This window comes from Misgurnus anguillicaudatus, chromosome 2, assembly GCF_027580225.2.
Source record: "Misgurnus anguillicaudatus chromosome 2, ASM2758022v2, whole genome shotgun sequence".
Lineage (NCBI taxonomy): Eukaryota > Metazoa > Chordata > Actinopteri > Cypriniformes > Cobitidae > Misgurnus > Misgurnus anguillicaudatus.
The window spans coordinates 15,373,257-15,392,768 of record NC_073338.2 but is presented as its reverse complement, the minus strand read 5'-3'; the positions used below and the strand labels follow the sequence as shown (position 1 = coordinate 15,392,768).

General features: G+C 39.3%; 1 protein-coding gene across 3 annotated transcripts; it reads left to right on the top strand.

Moving 5' to 3' along the window:
• The first annotated feature begins 242 nt into the window (after positions 1-242).
• Positions 243-16,917, top strand: mfsd14a2 (major facilitator superfamily domain containing 14A2). Of its 3 annotated transcripts, none has more exons than XM_055201659.2 (12): positions 243-459; positions 3,922-4,011; positions 6,815-6,877; positions 7,385-7,512; positions 7,589-7,703; positions 7,929-8,147; positions 8,836-8,949; positions 12,338-12,409; positions 12,531-12,643; positions 13,105-13,202; positions 13,818-13,984; positions 15,178-16,917. In XM_055201659.2, exons 1-12 carry the CDS (start codon positions 376-378, stop codon positions 15,388-15,390), a joined length of 1,476 nt encoding a protein of 491 aa, XP_055057634.1. In that variant the 5' UTR covers positions 243-375; the 3' UTR covers positions 15,391-16,917. The 3 variants fall into 3 exon arrangements, with proteins under 3 accessions (XP_055057634.1, XP_055057633.1, XP_055057635.1); XM_055201658.2 differs by having other exon boundaries at positions 244-459; positions 3,916-4,011; XM_055201660.2 differs by lacking the exons at positions 243-459; positions 3,922-4,011 and adding an exon at positions 5,715-5,846.
• The last annotated feature ends 2,595 nt before the right edge of the window (positions 16,918-19,512 follow it).

Here is a 19,512-nt window from a genome sequence, read left to right as displayed (position 1 = left end):
TCCCTGCTTGAATCATTTCTTCATGTAAAGTTTTTTTTCCACTTGGATAACACAATAAAAACAACACAACTGTCAGCGCTTTGACAGGATTCCTCATTGTTTTGTGTACCCGATTATGGTAATCACGTCGGGCATGCTCACACGGATAATGTACTCGGCCAATCAAATCACGAGGCAGGCCGCTCCCTTACGCGTTTGACCAATCAGCCGCCTGTTTGGGCGGGAATACTGCCTCGAAGAGGGCGGTTATTACCGAAGAGGGTTGACAGGAAGTGTCGGTCGCGTAGCTTAGCGTGGATGCTAACGGTAAACTGTAAGATTTAGCCACACCTCGCAGGTCCAGCTCACACAAACAAGAATGGATATAAGTTAACAATGACTGGAGAGAAGAAGAAGAAAAAGCGGCTGAACCGCAGCATTCTTCTGGCTAAGAAAATCATCATTAAAGATGGAGGCACTGTGAGTAAAGCATTTCAACATTAGCAATATGCTAATCAATGCTAGCAAGCGTAAACATTATTTTTTACACGTTGAGCTTTTAAGAACTGTAAAATATGCTTAATTTTAGACCGGTCTTGATTATATTATCTGTTGGGTGATTTTTAACTATTCACTAGGAGGGATTTGAATTAACAGTGGTTTATGAAAGGCAACAGTTGCATTAGACAGCCAACAGTAATAACAAGGCAGCTGGTGAGAAATCCAACCAGATCGATCAATTTTTGCGTTATTTTACATACAGCAAAATTAGAAAAGTTGGGAATATGGAAAGCATTGCTATAAATCGCTGATGTTTAATGTCAGATGTTATCACGTGTAACATATGTTCATGAAAGTGGATGCTTCAACCAGAAATAGATGTATGTCCTGACATATGTTCAGTCTGACGTGTGTGTTAAAATAATGTGTTCTCAATAAAGATCCAGTTTGGTCCTAACATGTAGTTTTGGTTGTGGGCTACTTAAAAAGCTTAAATTATGTCAAACAGCTGCTTAACAGGCTGTCAGATGAAACTTTTAGCATATGTGTTCACATACACAGATGTACAGTGTGTGCGAGTCTATGGCATCAGTATGTATTTAGGAAAAAAAGCATTGTGGTCAATGTACAAAATTCTCAGTGGTCAGTTGCTTTGCATACAAGCTCCAAAGGTTAACGTAACAGGAAGAATAAGGACATTGCATTGCACTTGTCATATTTTGATATTCCCTTTTTCTATCTACAATTCATTATAATTTATGTGATTTTTGATATAAAAGGTTTATTTACAAAATAGCCAAAATTAACCGTTGTCTTCTGGTGTCAACAGCAGCTTCTGAATTTTACATTTTATAATATTAAAGTGAACATTTTACAAGACTTTTTCTAGCTCAAAATATCATATAGATAATTTATTATAGCATGTAAAAATTGCCCACTTTGTAGGTGTGAGCAAAAATGTGTCGTTTTAGGGTGTGTCATTTAAAATCCAAATGAGCTGATCTCTGCACTAAATGGCAGTGCCGTGGTTGGATACTGCAGATTATAGGTCAGTATTCTCCCCTTCTGACATCACAGGGGGAGCCAAATTTCAGTGACCTATTTTTGACCTAGTTTACCAAAACTTAGTTACTGAGTTGATATTTCTCACATTTTCTAGGTTGATAGAAGCACTGGGGACCCATTTATAGCACTTAAAGATGGAAAAAGTCTGATTTTCATGATATGTCCCCTTTAAGTATTTTCAGCTTAATATGGGAAGACCTGTAATAACCTTTCATGTTTGTTTAACCTGCCAAGCTCTCTCTGGCTTGTTTGTTCTTTCTCTACAAAGCTGTACTGCACAGTTAACCAATTAAACACAGGCCAGCAGTCTTTCTCTATTCATTACCAATGGTCCATAGTAGTGAGCTCAGTCCGTTGGCTGTTAAACACGAGTGAGGGTCTGTCTGCAAATTGGCGTTCATAATACAAACCCATCACAGGCTCATAGTTGTAATCGTGAGTTAACGCATCAATCTGCAAAACATCAGTTTTAGGCTACAAATTTTTTCCATTGCGCTTTGGAAAAATATCATGTACACACAGTGACACGGTTATTAAAAAGATCTGCGTTTACACAGATCCACGAAATGACTAAAAAACGCGTATTTAACGTGCTGTGCCAGTAGATGGCCTTGAATTTTGTAAAGACACACTACGCATCTTTGCACACATTCATTTTTCTTTACAAAGCGATAAATACAAACAATCAAGTTGGCAAAAGCATCAAACAGTTTTGATTCGACAGAAAATAGCTTTTTTACTAAGTGACTAAAGCGCTAATAAATTCTTGAGTAGCACAAGCACAGTTCACAACAATAACAATAATGGTGTCCTACTGTCCTTATTGTTATTGTTGTGAAGTGTGTGCGCATGCGTGTAGACTAAACACGTAGTAGGTTTTTTTTAAAACTTGCAAACTTTTAAAAATGGGTTTCAAAGTGCATTTTCAGGACATGAAATTACAATTTTTATTTAAACGGACTGCCAAAATTCACACAAACTTTCTATTTTTTGGTTAAAAATAGTAATGACCCGAAATGAAAATTCTTGGCCGAAACCAAGGCCGAAAACCCGAAACCGAAACACCGAAATAAATTATTATGCCAATTATTAGTACAAATGCATTTATGGCTATCACTGTGTACTAACTTTACTAGGCGTGTGTGACGGATCACAAAACTCACGGTTTGGATCACATTATAGTTTTTGAGGCACGGATTGGATTATTTTTCAAATCAGCAAAAAGGGGGTGGGGAAAATCTAATAACAAATAAAGACATTGCAAACATTTATAAAAAAGAACAAAGTTGCACATTAATAAGGGCTAACATTAGCATTAGGTACAGAAATCGAATTAAATGAATCATAACACGTCTTTATTGTATAAATTAAATATATGATTATTTTTAGAGCTACAGAAGTGATTTTCTCTTTGTTTGATTAACAATGATGACACAGACTTAAGGAGGTTAATTGAGGTTACTGTCCCTTTAAGACCAATTGGGGCAGAGACTGGTTTCTGACTGTAATCTATACATACTCTTAAGGCATTAACAAATGTTTTTATTATAAAAAGAATACTGTGGAGATAATTTTGTTTATATGTGTCCTGTCAATAATAGAAAGATTTTATGTTCGCTTGTTTGCGTCTCACTCGTGTGTGCACTATTGAGGGCACTTAAACAGAGACCGATGGCGAATTTCAAACAGCCCAGCATGAAAACGTTACGTTGTTTTTCATTGCTGTATTCGGCAAATGTATGTTAATGGACTACAGTATGAGACACATTTGTACGACACACCAAGAGTTCTGATGTTTGAAAGGCATACCGTGATGATCACGTCTGGACCAGACACAGTCAACCGCATGTATCTCTGTGCGTACAGACAACTGCTCACTTAGCGCCTTTTGTGGATACCGCATACATGTTGCTTCAGACAAGCACGTGCAGGTCGCGGTTTCTGTTTGCGTCATCACAACATATCGGCCGTATTGTTTCGTGATAAATGTATTTCGGCCGAAAATTTTCGGTGGCCGAGTATTCGGTGCATCCCTAGTTAAAAACAATGTTGTGTAAACGGACCCTTAATGTGAAAGCTTATGCAGTTCAATAGATGTAAAAGAAAGCAGTCAGGCCTGTAGATAAGCCTGGGTGCATATTATATACTTTGTACCCTGTTATTGCACAGTATTATGCTGTTTATCTAATGATAATAAAACATGAGGTCTGAATATTGATATTTGTCTTTTTGGCTATAGGGTGTGTTGTGTGTGCTCTCATTTGTCTTGTCTAATCATCCACCATATTGCTTCCGTGGTTCATGCTGATACTTCCTGTAATTGGTTTGTTTATGGTAGCATTATTTGTAATGTAATTTCTCCTCTATTAGCCACAGGGGATTGGGGACCCCAGTGTTTACCATGCCGTGGTGGTTATCTTCCTGGAGTTCTTCGCCTGGGGACTACTCACCACTCCGATGCTTACGGTAAACCAGTTTTACATCTCCACCCTCTTTTAAATTGTTACATATAAACAAATTATGGAAAGCTTCAGACATGAATGTTTGGGTTTATCCAGACGCCCTCTTTTTTCCCTTCCTTTTGAGCTTATAACAAAGAGTGACATTTCCTATTGACTGGACTCAAGCAGGCTGCATGCATTTATTAATAAATTAATCCTGATCAAATAGAAAGGCCAGGATGACGCACTCTGTCTTGGGTGATGAGTGATGAATTGTGTTGGCAAAGGCCTTGAAGATGGATAATGGAGTGTTACATTAACACAACATCAAATAGCGTCTTGCTAAAAATGATCTTTATCAATTCTAAACGCTAACTGAAGGGTTTGCCAGGCCGCACGGTTGCAAATGAGGCTAAACCTGGGATTTTGTTTGTAGTTTGGTCCTTTGTCATGTCCTTATTTGTTTTATTGTTGACACTGTATCCAGTATAGTCACATGATAAATCTAAATTTTAAGTCAACTGTGGTTCTGAGAGTAACCAGCATCTACTTAAGATGAGGTTGTAACATGCAAAGTGGCATTGCATTTTCTTTGTTTGAATAATTCATGAATTGAAAGCAATGTGACAACTGTTGGTTTTGGCGTTCACTGCAGGTCAGCCGCCCCTCAGAGCTGTTTTAGATAAATCAGGTTCTTGTGTTTTTGATTCTGAGAATCGTTTACTCATTTACAGACTGGTTTGTGTTCATGAAAGAGCTAAGAACAAACGTTAAATGAATGCAGTAGCAGCTAGTTTACTAAATTTTGTTTGATGGGTTCTTTCTAACGAAATTCCCCTTAACTGCGTTTTGTTAGTCTTACAACAAATGGAATTGGCTTTGGAAAATGGAAATGTTGGTAGTTGTTGGACCGTTGTGAATTGGCCATAACACTTCAAAATGCTTCCACACTGCCTTCATGTTGGCTGCATTTATAAAGCTTTTAAAATATGTTTTGCAAAATGTATTCAGTCTTTTCACTTTATTTGGCCGAAACCCAAAATGCTTTTTTTAGATTCAGCTGCCGAACATGTGGTGCATTCCTAAAACATTGTAAAATGTGTTAAAGGGATAGTTCACCCAAAAATGAAAATTCTGTCATCATTTACTCTCTCCTGTTGTTACAAACCTGCATACATTTCTTTTTTTTTTTGATAAACACAAAAGAAGGTATGTTTGTAACCAAACCGTTTGTGGACCCCATTCACCTCCATACTAGGCAAAAATAATACTATGAAAGTGAATGGGGTCCACGAACGGTTTGGTTACAAACATTTCTCAAAATATCTCCCTTTGTGTTCATCAGAACAAATGTTTCCGGGTTTGTAAGAACATGAGAGAGTAAATGATGACAGAATTTGCATTTTTGGGTGAACTGTCCCTTTAAGCTGAGTTTACAGGACTCAGCTTACAGGAATTACATTACTAATAATGCTACCATAAACAAACCAATAGGAAGATATAGGAAAATACTAATAACATAATAATTGTTACCACCATCTCTTTTGCAAGGTTAAAATATTACTGAATCTGTGATTTTTCTCTTTGCTGGTTGAAAACCATTATCAAACTAGAGTTTATGAACCCCTTGTACATTTTGGAAGGAGTCTGATGAGTGGAATCAGGTGTTTCATATCAGGTGATATCTAAAACATTCTGGGAGGGGGGCCCGAGGGCTGGAGTTGAGAACCACTGCTCTAGACAATGGCTTAATATCCCGAGTATGGTATGTTATTAACACAGCAGGTGTGAATGATGCTTGTTCACTTACCTCCTTCATTTCCCAAAAGACCCAGAGAACAACCTGTTTACAGCATTCGGGTAGGTTAGATAGTGGGTATAGGCTAACTATCTTGTACCGTGGATAGTCGCATGCGGGCAAATTGTTGTGCAAATAGTATTCTGTTCAAAATTCACCCACAGATTGGTCAAACATTTTAAGAAGGAAAAACACTTCATTTTCTTAATGTAGCTACTAGATCTCGCTTCTGGTTCCTCTTTTTATTTATTTCAGTTAAACCGTTTCTTCATGGGAATGTTATGGGCTGTTTATATTCCCATGGTGATAACAGTGAGAGATAGTGGTGTTATAGTGTCAGGTTTTCTTTTTTACACACTGCTGCTGTTATAATCATGGGACAGTTGAGTAAAGGTAGGTTAAATCATTTACAGTAAGTTTAATGAGGTTTAGTTTAACGGGAGTGAGTGGGAACTGAATACAGAATGAGCCCACGCAATCTGCTGGACTTCAGTCCTTTGTGTATTGTTGACCTCTTGAAGCTGAAACCTTTGACTTTGTTATGCACCTGTCCTGGATGTTTTTGGGTTTGTACTAGGGGTGGAACGGTTCACATTTCTCATGGTTCGGTTCGTATCACGTTTTTATGGTCACGGTTTTGGTGCGGTTCGGTAAACAGACAAAATTATTTTTCCACAGGCAAAATTATAAAGTATGTGATGTATTGTACTGTATGTTTCTAATCCATGCGTCATGTTTTAAACCAATTTGAGATATTTTAATAGGAATAAAACTGAAACTCACCATTTTGTTTTTGAAAATATGTTGAACTGCGTTTGCCTTGAAACATATTTATACCCTTTTATTTATTTTTTTAATAGCCAGCATGCAGCATAGATTCAAAGCGGCTTCTTTCATGAGTATTGCCACATAGTAAATCTACAAAATGCAGATAATCATTAACCATACAGTGGTAATACTGTAACTGTACCTGGCCTGGAGATTATCTGTTTACAGTCTGCAATGATGGTTCATTTGTTTTTTCTGCCAGGTTTTACGTGAGACATTCCCACAGCACACATTCCTGATGAACGGCCTCATTCATGGGGTCAAGGTAAGAAGAGTACTCTTTACTCTCCTCCCTCTCTAATGTGAGATAACACCTGACTATGGCTTGCTGCTCCTCCGGTTGCCATGTTTATTCACGAAAACACCCCACTTTGATACCCTTAAATAAAGTAAACAGGGAACAAAACGTACCCTTTTGTACCATGCTGTGTGGCTTGCAAGGGCATTGAACCAAAACGTGTTCCTTACTGATAAACAAGCAAATCAATTTGACCCAACTAGTACGGTCATTGAGAGTTTGCCTGGTCACACTGAGACCTCCATAATCCCACTGTTGGAGGGCTGTTGCATGCCTTCGATCCAACCCAAATGAAACGCGCCTAAACCAGCTGATCAAGGTCTTCAGGATGACTTGAATATTACAGGCAGGTGTGTTTGATTGGGTTGGATCTAAACTCCAGGATCTTCGGGAGCAGGATTGAAGAGATCTAGTCTGTGGGTCTGTTTTAGTAACTGTTCAAGAAGTTTATTTTGGTCATTCTTGTCATTTCAGGGTCTGCTGTCTTTCCTGAGCGCTCCATTAATCGGTGCTCTGTCAGATGTGTGGGGCCGAAAGTCTTTCCTGCTGCTCACTGTGTTCTTCACATGCGCACCCATACCTCTCATGAAGATCAGCCCATGGTACGTCATCTGCGTGAATGAAGATCCACAACCATTAAATGTGCCACTTTGATTTAACTTTGTTGTTATTCTGCAGGTGGTACTTTGCAGTGATCTCCATGTCTGGTGTCTTTGCGGTCACCTTTTCTGTGATATTTGCATACGTGGCTGATATCACCCAGGAGCATGAGAGGAGCACAGCATATGGCCTGGTGAGCATTAGACATGACTCGAAACTTCCTCTTGATGTTGTGCTGTTGCATATTGCAACTCTGAAATCTGGTTTCCTGTACTTTTGACAACTTCCTGCGGCCCTACATGAATATGTTGATTGTCTCATTTTCCTTTGTGGTCACCATAGCCTGTGAATCACAGGACTGCTACAGATATTTCAGATGTGTTATGTTGCCTAACTCGAGTCATCTTCTGTGCTGAAGGTGTCAGCCACTTTCGCGGCCAGTCTGGTGACGAGCCCAGCGATTGGTGCGTACTTGTCCCAGGCGTATGGAGATACTCTGGTGGTGATCCTTGCCACGGCCATAGCCCTTCTGGACATCTGTTTCATCCTGGTGGCGGTTCCCGAATCCTTGCCTGAGAAGATGAGACCGGCTTCCTGGGGCGCCCCCATATCCTGGGAGCAGGCGGATCCTTTTGCTGTAAGTCACTGATGACAATGCAAACGCAAGGTCATGTGATGCCACTTGTCTCATTTAACGCCCAAAATACACTGCAGGATTTTTGCACTCCTATAAGATCGTTACCTCATCACACTTTGCGACATGGGTCGTTTAAACTTGGATATGACAAGGATGTAGACTGTACGACTATTCACCAGCATGTGCTAGTGGTAAACAAATACCGGTACGCAGGTCATAGCAGCAAACACACTGTGCATTGATCTTTGGATGCAAAACGACTGTCTTTGAACCTCTCTCACTGTACGACATAGGACCACCGATTAAGAGCCATGATCACAGAAATTGCGACCATTGTTTCACGATGGCAATCTTTCATCTGGGACAGCCAAAAATCGTGCAGTGTATCTCGGGCTTAAGATGAATCATGAGAACCGGATGACAGTTGGATAGTTGATCATTGTACAATAATGCACGACACTGAAGGTCACCACCTACTCGACTGCTTTATTCAACTGTCTTAGGTTGTGTGTGAGCGTTGCTGTTTGCATTCCCGTTAGTAAAAAATGCTTTTTTGTAAAAGATAAAAAGAATCACTTTAAATGAGTTGGCGTTTTTGGAATTTGAAGAATGGCTGCAGTGCCGCCCACTTTGTCCTTTCAATGTCATTGCATCACACTCTCTTTTTGTATCTCTTTTAAACACGCAGTCCCTGCGGAAGGTGGGTCAAGACTCCACAGTCCTCCTGATCTGCATCACAGTCTTCCTGTCGTACCTGCCTGAGGCTGGCCAGTACTCCAGCTTCTTCCTGTATCTCAGACAGGTACACTAAACACCTACATATCGCCATTCAACCATTGCATGACAGGTCTGAGCTTTCGGATGCTAACTTTGATGCCAGGATGTTTATCCAAAAAGGGATTTTTTTGTGGTAGCTTAAGTGAGTCATGCTTTACGTATGTCTGTTTACGTCCTCTTGAGTAAACTGAAATAAACGTGGCACACTACATCATATGAAAGCAAAGTGCAGATTTGTGGATTTCCTTTTGCAACATATTTTGAATGTGTGGTTTTGTGTTATGCATGCTTACTTTGCAACAGGTCTGCTATATCCCTTCTACTGTCAGACTGAAAGTAATTGTGTGACACAGTATGAACAGCATTGTATGCTGAAAATGTTAATGGCTTTTATTGAGGAACATGAAAGATTCAGTACAGATGTGATTAGGTTTCAATTATGATTCCTAAAATGCGTTTACATTTATTTATTTAGAAGACACTTTTATCCAAAGCAATACAACAAGCTTAAAAATGCAAAAAAATACGAGAGGGGCCAATAATACAGCGTTTCAGTCACAATGTTCAGAGTGTCAGCCAGTACACGGAGAGATTAACTCTTTCCCCACAACTTTTTTTTTTTAAACAATTTGCCAGCCAGCGTCAGCATTTTTGATTTTCACAAAAATTTAATGGCTCCCAAAAAACTTTTATTTTTTAAATATATAAACATATAATATATCAAATGAAATAACAGACCCTCTGCTTACAAAACAAAACCTTTATCCTATCTTTATTTCAACTTTTTATCACCTCTCAAATGTGGATAGGTTTCTATAAAAATATTTTTTTTTTAGCAAAAAGCTGAGATAATTGCCTTTTTATGAAGGACTTTGATCAAACAATGATCAGAACTTACACAGACTTTTTGCTGTTTTGGATCAGTGGATGCTTCAATGTTTTATAAGTTGGATAAGAGCACCATCTAGTGGATAGTAGTGGAAAAAAACTCTTCATTGACAGGGAAGTGTTTTCTCTTAAAGAGCACCTATTGTCCGATTCACGTTTTTACATTTCCTTTGTGTATGTGTGTATTAGTCATAGACTGTAAAAAAAAGATGGACGTTGTGTCCGTGACATCACCCATTGGTTTTTGAAGATTAAAGTAGGCGTTGCCTGCCATTGCCATCTTGGCCGTGCGTGGGTAAAGAGGCGGGACGTGGGTGAAGCTGAGGTGTCTGGCTGCTGAAACCACGCCCACATAGCTCGATTCTAGTGACCGCAGTGGCTGTTCACCCCTCACTCAATTAGCCACGCCCTTAATTATGCAGAACTTTAAGGCTTAATATAATTTAAACGGAGGAGTTTAGGAGTTTAATTTCACCCCCCTCACAGTTGTCATGAAGGGCAAACTTAGCTATACAGACCATAAACTGTTTTTGTACCAGGCTGTTTACGTTATTTTCTGCTGTAAAGTTGGGCATTTTAACATGGGGGTATATGGGAATTGACTTCCTTTTTGAGACTGCCTCTAGCGGCCAGTCGATGAATTGCAGTTTAAGTCACTTTTGTAATGGCTTTATCAGAGAGATTGAAAGGTTGCCCCTCGGTATTAGTTCATGTTAAAGATATGCAAAAGGTACATACCCCAAAGAAAACGATGACGTAAGTTATCGTCTCCAACGTAAATCTCTTTTCTTGGACTACAATAAACACACAGATTGTAGGCAACAGTTTATTTCCTGGGATTGGTGATGTAGTAAAGACTGACATTATCATAATACCTCTTGCATCGGAGTCAGTCTGTAAGTTAACTCCTGTTAGCATTGCGTTGTGAGCGAATCTTTCAAACATGGTAAGGAGCGTCACATTTCCTGCTGAGGTAGTCGACCAATCACAACGTACAGATTAGCTTGCCAATCAGGGACACAGTGCGTTTCAAATCTGTGCGTTTCAGGAAGAGAGTGAAATTTAGAGCTACAAAAATGTACAGTATGTGAAAAATAATGTTATATATTATAATAATTAAAATAATTCCTTACATTTATATAGCGCTTTTCTCAGTACTCAAAGCGCTTTACATATGAACGGGGGAATCTCCTCAACCACCACCAATGTACAGCATCCAACTGGATGATGCAACGGCAGCCATATTGCGCCAGAACGCCCACCACACACCAGCTTATTAGTGGAGAGGAGACAGAGTGATGTAGCCAATTAGTATGAGGGGATGATTAGTAGGACAATGGGCAAGTTTGGCCAGAATGCCGGGGCACACCCCTACTCTTTTTCGAAGGACATCCTGGGATTTTTAATGACCACATAGAGTCAGGACCTCGGTTTAACGTCTCATCCGAAGGACTATACTGGGGTGTTAGGACCCCCTGCTGGTCTCACTAACACCACTACCAGCAGCAACCTGGTTTTTCCCTGGTGGTCTCCCATCCAAGTACTGACCAGGCTCAGCCCTGCTTAGCTTCAGTGGGCAAGCTGTCTTGGGCTACAGGGTGATTTTTTTTATTATCATAAACCACATAAACGCGTTGTATTATACCAAATACACAAAATAATGTTGTTTAGCAATGAAATGGGTGCACTTTAATTGACAAGATGACTCTGACAAGGAAAGAGACATAATCTCTCCAAAGAAGGAGAGGCGTGGTCATATTAAAAAATATCGGAACATGGTGGTGCGGCTCTGTAAAAACACAAGGGAAACGGCTGCTCAATGTGGTAAAATTACACTTTTTAAAGGGGCCTTGGCATGAAAATTTGACTTTCCATGTTTAAGTGCTATAATTGGGTCCACAGTGCTTCTATCAACCTAGAAAATGTGAAAAAGATCAACCCAGTAATTTAGTTTTGGTAAACCATTTTCTACAAGCACATGAAAAAATAGGTTGTTGCAATTTGGCTCTCCTTATGATGTCATAAGGAGCTCTTATTATAATAATACCACCCCTTAATATGCACTATCCAACCACAGCACTACCATTTAGTGCAGAGGAAAGCACATTTGAGTTTTAATTGTAACAAACCACCATCATTGTGATCAGTGTTTGAATTTCATCAGCTCATTTGCATTTTAAAGGACACACCCAAAACGGCACATTTTGCACACCTACAAAGTGTCAATCTAACATGTTGTAATAAATTATCTATATGGTATTTTGAGCCAAAACTTCACATATGTGTTCTGGGGACACTAAAGATTTATTTGACATCTTAAAGTCTTGTGACATGGCCCCTTTAAACAAAATCTAAAGCTGGGCTCACACAACAGGATTATCAATCCAGAATGTACCCCAATTTTCACCTGTGATGACCCCCCCATTTTTTGCAGTCCTGTGAGCAGAAATATGTACAGATTTTTGTCACATGCCTTGTGTCTTCTCGAGTAGATACAGATTAACTTTTGTCTTGTCAACCCTCAGGTCATTGGTTTCACATCAGAAACAGTTGCTGCTTTTATTGCAGTGGTGGGAATCCTCTCCATCTTGGCTCAGGTTTGTTTTTCCTTCCTGCTCACTGTGAGTTTGTGTCATCTGACTCCGAGCAGCACAGCATGTGTCTGCTCGATACACATCAGGTGTTGTAGATCGATTAATGCTTCGTCTCTCTGTGCAGACGGTTGTCCTGGGAATCCTGATGCGGTCGATAGGGAATAAGAACACTATCTTATTAGGCCTCGGCTTTCAGATCCTGCAGCTGGCTTGGTACGGCTTTGGCTCCCAGCCTTGGTGAGTATTCATTTTATGTCAGTAGGAGGCAGCAAAGTCTTCATTAGATATGGTGTGTTTGTGATTCATTTCTCTCTTAGTCACCATGTTTTGTTCAATGCATATGAATGAGATGCTTTACAAGTGTTTTCGAAAAATAGATAAAGAGGATTTCACACTTATGTAAGCTTTTATATCCTGCGTTTGTAAAATGTTCACATCACTGGTCGCATGACGTTATCTTGTGTTTCTTGGCTGTGCTCTCGTGTGTGTGTTATAGATCAGTGTTGTGCCATCACTTTAAGATACAGACTGAGAGAGACCATGATAAAATAAAGAGTAACAGATACCCATCTATGAAGATTAATACTGAACAGACGTTTATGTTTTAGTGGATAAATATCCTGGAAAACCCATTACAGCTGACTTTAAAGCGTAGGAATACCTGTGTGTGTGAATTTAATGTTTAATTCTTCTTTAAGGATGATGTGGGCCGCTGGAGCTGTGGCTGCCATGTCCAGCATCACCTTCCCAGCGATAAGTGCCATAGTGTCCCGCAACGCAGACCCCGACCAACAGGGTGAGACACATAGCTTCACATTACTTAGTACTTAATTTTAGCACTTTTTATGTATCGTTCGGTATGTGTTTTTAAAGTAGACATATCACGAAAATTTAGAAAACATGAAAGAGATCAACCCAGTAACTTAGTTTTGGTAAACCATTCTCTGCAAGCATGTGAAAAAATAGCTAATAAAAATTTCACTCCCCTTATCTTATTAGAATAATACCGCCCCTTAATCTGCACTATCCAATCACAGCACTGCCATTTAGTGCAGAGAGAGAGAAATAATAAGTTACTGCACAATTAAGTTTCAATTTCAACAAACACCATTATGGTGATCAGTGTTTGCATTTCATCAGCTCATTTGCATTTTAAAGGACACACCCAAGAACGGCACATTTTTGCTCACACCTACAAAGTGTCAGTTTTAACATGTTATAATAAATTATCTGTGGGGTATTATGAGCTAAAACTTCACATATGTTCTTTGGGGACAACTAAGATTTATTTGACATCTTAAAAAATCTTGTGAATGTCCCCTTTAAGGCTAAACCATGAATATGGAGATCTCGTCTGGTGTCAGTCAGTGTTTGCATTATTCTCCAATCACTTTGTGTGTTTGTGTATCAGGTGTGGTGCAGGGGATGATCACAGGAATCAGAGGATTGTGTAACGGTCTCGGTCCAGCACTCTATGGCTTTGTCTTCTACCTGTTTCACGTGGAGCTCAATGAAATGGACCCTGCAGATAACCCAGTAAAGGGTGCCAAACTCAACATGGCCAACCCCACTGATGAGGTAATGATTTAAAGTCTTATTGGCTCTGTTCAGAAACCTTGTAAGATGTCTGTTCATTCCCTACGGCAGAATGAAACTAGAAAAAGTGACTGATGTGGACGCTGTGCGTTGGTCAGTGCATCACAGGGGACTCTTAGTTAATGATAAAGCAATGATGTGATACACCGTGCATAAACTTAAAAAAATGTGCATGTTTTGGGTTAATAGATTTTAGTTTATATAAACATCATATTATACGTCTCATTAGAATGCTTGATTCTGTTTGGCCAGTCGGAACATTTGCAAGTTGTTTTATTCCCAGACAACAACCACTTAAAACTAATAACACACGATAAACTGGACACCGCAAATCATTTTGACGGGTACAGTTTAATATTACACAAAAATTAAATAGAAATATGTCTTTTAATGACATATATGACATTATATTTAAACCCCAAATAGTGTTTTTGTGACATTTGAATGTTTTGAGTTATCTTAAAACCAAAAGTAAGCCTGTGTTCCTCGTGGAAGGTTTGCATTCATAAAAAATTAGAAAATAAAATATTTAAATTAATATTTAATGTTCCCACCCTAGGTAAATAGCTTTGTAATAAGCGGTATAATGTACAGGGAGCAGGTGGTTAATGCGAAATAAGCCCCTTCAACGTGACCCTCCCAATCACACTGTCTGGTCTTATTTCTGCCATTAACAGATGGCTACCCATACATTATTCCTTACTTGGTATTCAATAAATATATAATACACTTGTCATTTTGTTTGAAAATATCAGCCAAATTGGATATATATTACAGACAGCTTTTGCATTACAGTCTGGGATTGGATTTGCTGCAGAAAGTCCTATGCGATGCCCTGTAAGTCCATATCAAAAACAAGCTATCTTAGGAAGCAGAATAATAAAGATTCGTACCTTTTTGTGCATGTCTGTGATCGCTTATAGGCTGTGAATTAGAGGTCTTCACAGGTCCACTTAAATCCAAAAACCTGAGGTTGGGTAAACATAAAATTGCCCTTGGGTTCGTCTTTGGTCTTTCTAAATAAAAAAATGCATGTCAGGTTTAAGTAAAAAGTGATTCAGGTCGGGAACATTTCTTTAGACTTCTGCTGTGAACGGAGGCAGCTTGCTAGGTTTTGGAACAGGAACATTCTTGCACATGTCTGTTAATAAATTTGTCTTTATCTGTTTGATCAGAGTGCCATCATCCCCGGTCCTCCTTTCTTGTTCGGAGCGTGTTCAGTGCTGCTGTCCCTTCTGGTTGCTCTCTTCATACCGGAGCACAACGCCCTCAACATGCGACCCGGCAGCTACAAAAAGCACAACAATGGCGCGCAGAGCCACTCGCACAGCTCGCAGGGCGGACCCTGTGAGGGCAAAGAGCCTCTCCTGGAGGACAGCAGCGTATAACCCTACCGACGAGGGGGTCTGGCAAAGACCCCAAACCCCCTCGCGCTCACTAACCCCACCTCCCCAGGCGCACGCGAGCAGTGCACCTTTTGCAGAGTCTTAAGGAAGATGACATCTTGTTCCCCGCAGCTCGGCGAAGGCCTGCCGGATCGGCTTCAGGCAGAACAGTGCGGGCACGTGAGGAACCGGTGTGGAGCTAAGGACGTTTTCCATGCTCGTGCGAGGAGAACGCAAGCAGACGCAGCTCTGTGCCGACAAGGCAGTTTTTTTCTTGTTACATAGTCTTTGTGTTTCTTTCAATAGTCCTCGTCCAAAGAAACCTGGTAACTGTAACAGTAGAGATATATATCTGTTGTGAGATGTTACAGGGTAAGTTTCCATGTGCTGCTTTCTACTGGTTGTTGTGGGTTTTGTATTTAACCGGGGTGAAAGATGCTTTGGGAGAGAGCCTTTCCAGCACCTCAGACTGCCTCCTGTAACCAAGAAACGGAGGTCATCATCATCACTGAATCACCTGCAGTTCTGAAATTGTTCATGCTTCTTGACTTTTACTATAAAGAGGAATTAAAAAGTGACTTTTCATTGCTGTTAGCAAACCCACATGAAGACAACGCTCTGAGAAGGGTCAGTAATCGCATTGCTCCCGTGTGAGGCCGTGCATGTTAGGTTTTGTTTGTTGTCCGCTTCACCTCCAGACCTCTCTGTGAAAATCAGCACTGCCACATTACACCAGGCCAGCAGGGGTCTTACTGACAACATTCACTCGCATACTTGGTTTTTCTATTACTGCAAGCACCGATGTGGGGGAATAGCTTAAATGTGATTGGATGATCCAGTGAATTAATATCTCACATGCTGCTATTTTAGGAAGTCCTGTGGTATAATACTAGACTCTAAATGTGGTATTATAATTAGAACTGAGAGTATGTTATTGTCATTTAAGACCCTGATTTTCCTCTTTCTATTTGTGGTGCATTTTTTATCAGTTCTCAACAGGTGTTATTTTTTGCGTAAACCTTAAGTGCATTCAGATCACTTATTTAATTTAGAAACTATTTTTAATTAAGCTCTGGGTTTTTTTTGTTTCGTTTTAGGTGCCATACCTATAACTATTTCTGTTTTTAAGTTTAAATGCGTGTTTCACTTTTTCTGGTATTTGTAGTTTTTTTTTTTTAAAGATAAATCTACAAGAGTATCTACAGGCTTTGTCGTTATAACAGATTTTTAATGTTTTGGACCATTTCTGTTTAAATGTCGTCACTGCTGATCTGTATGACCAAACTTGAATTTATGATCTTTTTAAAATATCCCAATAATGGTTATCGTGCTGTTTCGTACCTGCATAATGACTCTTACTAGCCACTAATCTGTAAAGAAATCTGGTGTTTGCCTCAGAAAAAAAGCCAATTAATTTGTGCCTAAAATGTGCTTGAAATGAATACAAACAGTGTGTGTGTGGATTGTGAGCTGGCTGTAAATATTAGGAACTAATGAGACCCTATTTATTAAAAGTTTATTGATATTGAAGTCACTGTGTCTGTCTTTACTTAGATTATGCTTAAAGAAGATATATTTACTTCTGTCTTGTAGGGAGATTTTAAAAATGTGCTCACACATTTACCCAAAATACGGAGCCCCTAAAGGGACATGGAGAAAAAATAAAGTTTTTAAATTCTGAACGCGAAGGTTTATTGTATGTATGGCGGAAGAGCACTTAGTTTGCAGCACTTCGACCTCGGTGCGCAGTAACATCCTCACTCCTGACTAGTCCCCCTTTCGCTCAAACCTCCATTAATAAAGCAATAAGCCCCAAGAAGCAGTGGGTTACCAGTGCATTTTATAACGGCTAAGGGGCGTTGTTAGGCACGACGCGAAGCGGAGTGCCTAAAACCCCCTTAGCCGTTACAAAATGCACCGGCAACCCACCGCTTCGCGGGGCCCACTGCGTTTATAAAACGGTTGCTTCAAATTATGTATAGCAGGATTTCATATAATAAAACACAGCAAATAAGTTGTAATTATATTAGTACAGATATTAGTCTTCCGCCAAACAAAGTAGTTCCTCAGACTCAAGTGTGTCTGCAACAGAGCGGTTCCCAAGCAAAACAGACGGAGCAAAGACACAATGAAAATATGATTCATTAAGACTGTGGTGTTTATTTTCATAAATTAACATTCATCTAATTTATACATTAACATTTATACCGTGCAACTGTTGACGTGTGGATCAAATGTGCTTGGAAGCATGCTTAACACTTTCCCTGCCAGCGTTTTTAAAAGAGTTGCCACCCAGCTTTAGTTAAACATTAATGCCTTTCAGAAAAATGTTCTTCTTTAGATATATAAACATACAATATATCAAATGAAAGAACAGACCCTCTGCTTTCAAACAACAAAATAAAAACGTTTCACCCTACCTTCAATTGTTCTTTTATCCTCTCAAATTTTGAGCAAAATGTTGGGATAATTCCATTTCTGTGAATGACTTTTGTTAGAGATCCGATTCAGATCGCTGATCAAAAAAGACACTTGAGTTTTAAAGTGTTGAGTGAAAGCATCAGTGTTTATGTTGTGTAAGATCGCCACCACTGATCAGTGATCGCCACCCAGTGGATAATATACGGTACAACTAAAGTTACTCCTCACGGAAGCATTAACAAGAAAACTCAACAATATTTATTGACACTTATCTGGATATCGCCATTAATTGTTCAATTGTTGAGGATTATAATTAATACAATATAATATAATTAGCCCACCCAATAAATCAAAATTGACAACAAAATCCGACATTTTGACAGTTATTTTCTACAGTACACAACAACAGTGGCGCAGTGATACAAGCTATGTAATACGGTTTGAGCCGTGGGTTTACCGGTGAGTTTTATCACAGCTGAGAACGCGTTTCAACCAATCAGAATGAAGAACCAGAACTGGCCGTTTTATAATATTAATTACCTATGTGTACGCTCACCTAAAGGATTATTAGGAACACCATACTAATACTGTGTTTGACCTCCCCCCCATTTCGCCTTCAGAACTGCCTTAATTCTATGTGGCATTGATTTAATAAGGTGCTGAAAGCATTCTTATTGATAGGATAGCATCTTGCAGGAGATTTGTGGAATGCACATCCAGGGCATGAAGCTCCCATTCCACCACATCCAAAAGATGCTCTATTGGGTTAAGATCTGGTGACTCTGGGGGCCATTTTAGTACAGTGAACTCAGTGGCTATGTTTACATGCACAACATTTTGTCAATCCGACTGTATGTAATACGATTGAAGGTTATGACGATAGAGTTTACATGCACCCTAAACATTGCGATCTGATTAAAATGTACATGTAAACAAACATTCTATGGAATCCGAACCGAACATTTGCGAAAGCGCACAGACAGGGTTGCCAGATTCGCATATCACAACCATCTTAATGGACATTCAAAACTAGCCCAAAAGCATCTCAATGACTATTCACAGACGAAATATTAATAACTAATCAACAAAACATTTAATCTTTAACCCGAAGAAAAACAACAACTGGTGGAAACAGTTTAAACAGAAGCCCAAATCTAATCTCAAAAAAACAACGCTATGCTGCGGACAGCATCTCTCCTCAAGTTAACGTTTTATCTCTGTATAAAAGTCAAAACTGAGTTGCAGAAAGTTGTTCTTAAGTTTTCAGCTATAAGTAATGAAAACACACTTTTCAAAAAGCACAACGCTATTTTATTGCTTTAAGAAGCCTAATATTTTGAAAGTACACATAAACGCTGCAGACATCACGTGTACATGACCCCATAACATTACCTTAATAATGCGTGTTACTATTGCATGTTCCTGTAATGAGAATCATGTGATATAAGAGGTAATTATAAGATGTGAAGCTGAGCACAAATGTTCTGCGCATGTGCACAATGTATTTTTGCATCTGATTTAGAAAATACTACGATTGAGGCGTTTACATGCATACTTTTCTCCTGCTGATCGGATCACACATCAGAGTACACCACCCCCTTCAATACGATCCAAATTTGCATCCGATCGTCCTCAATCGTGTTGATTAAGGTGTTTATATGAAGGCTTTTCAATATGATTGAGCCATCAATACGATTACAAACT

Coding starts and splice junctions, on each gene's coding strand:
- mfsd14a2 (XM_055201658.2), top strand. CDS start 376: ATGACTGGAGAGAAGAAGAAGAAAAAGCGGCTGAACCGCAGCATTCTT. Junction 12,410..12,530: donor TCCTCTCCATCTTGGCTCAG/GTTTGTTTTTCC, acceptor CTCTCTGTGCAG/ACGGTTGTCCTGGGAATCCT. Junction 13,985..15,177: donor TGGCCAACCCCACTGATGAG/GTAATGATTTAA, acceptor CTGTTTGATCAG/AGTGCCATCATCCCCGGTCC.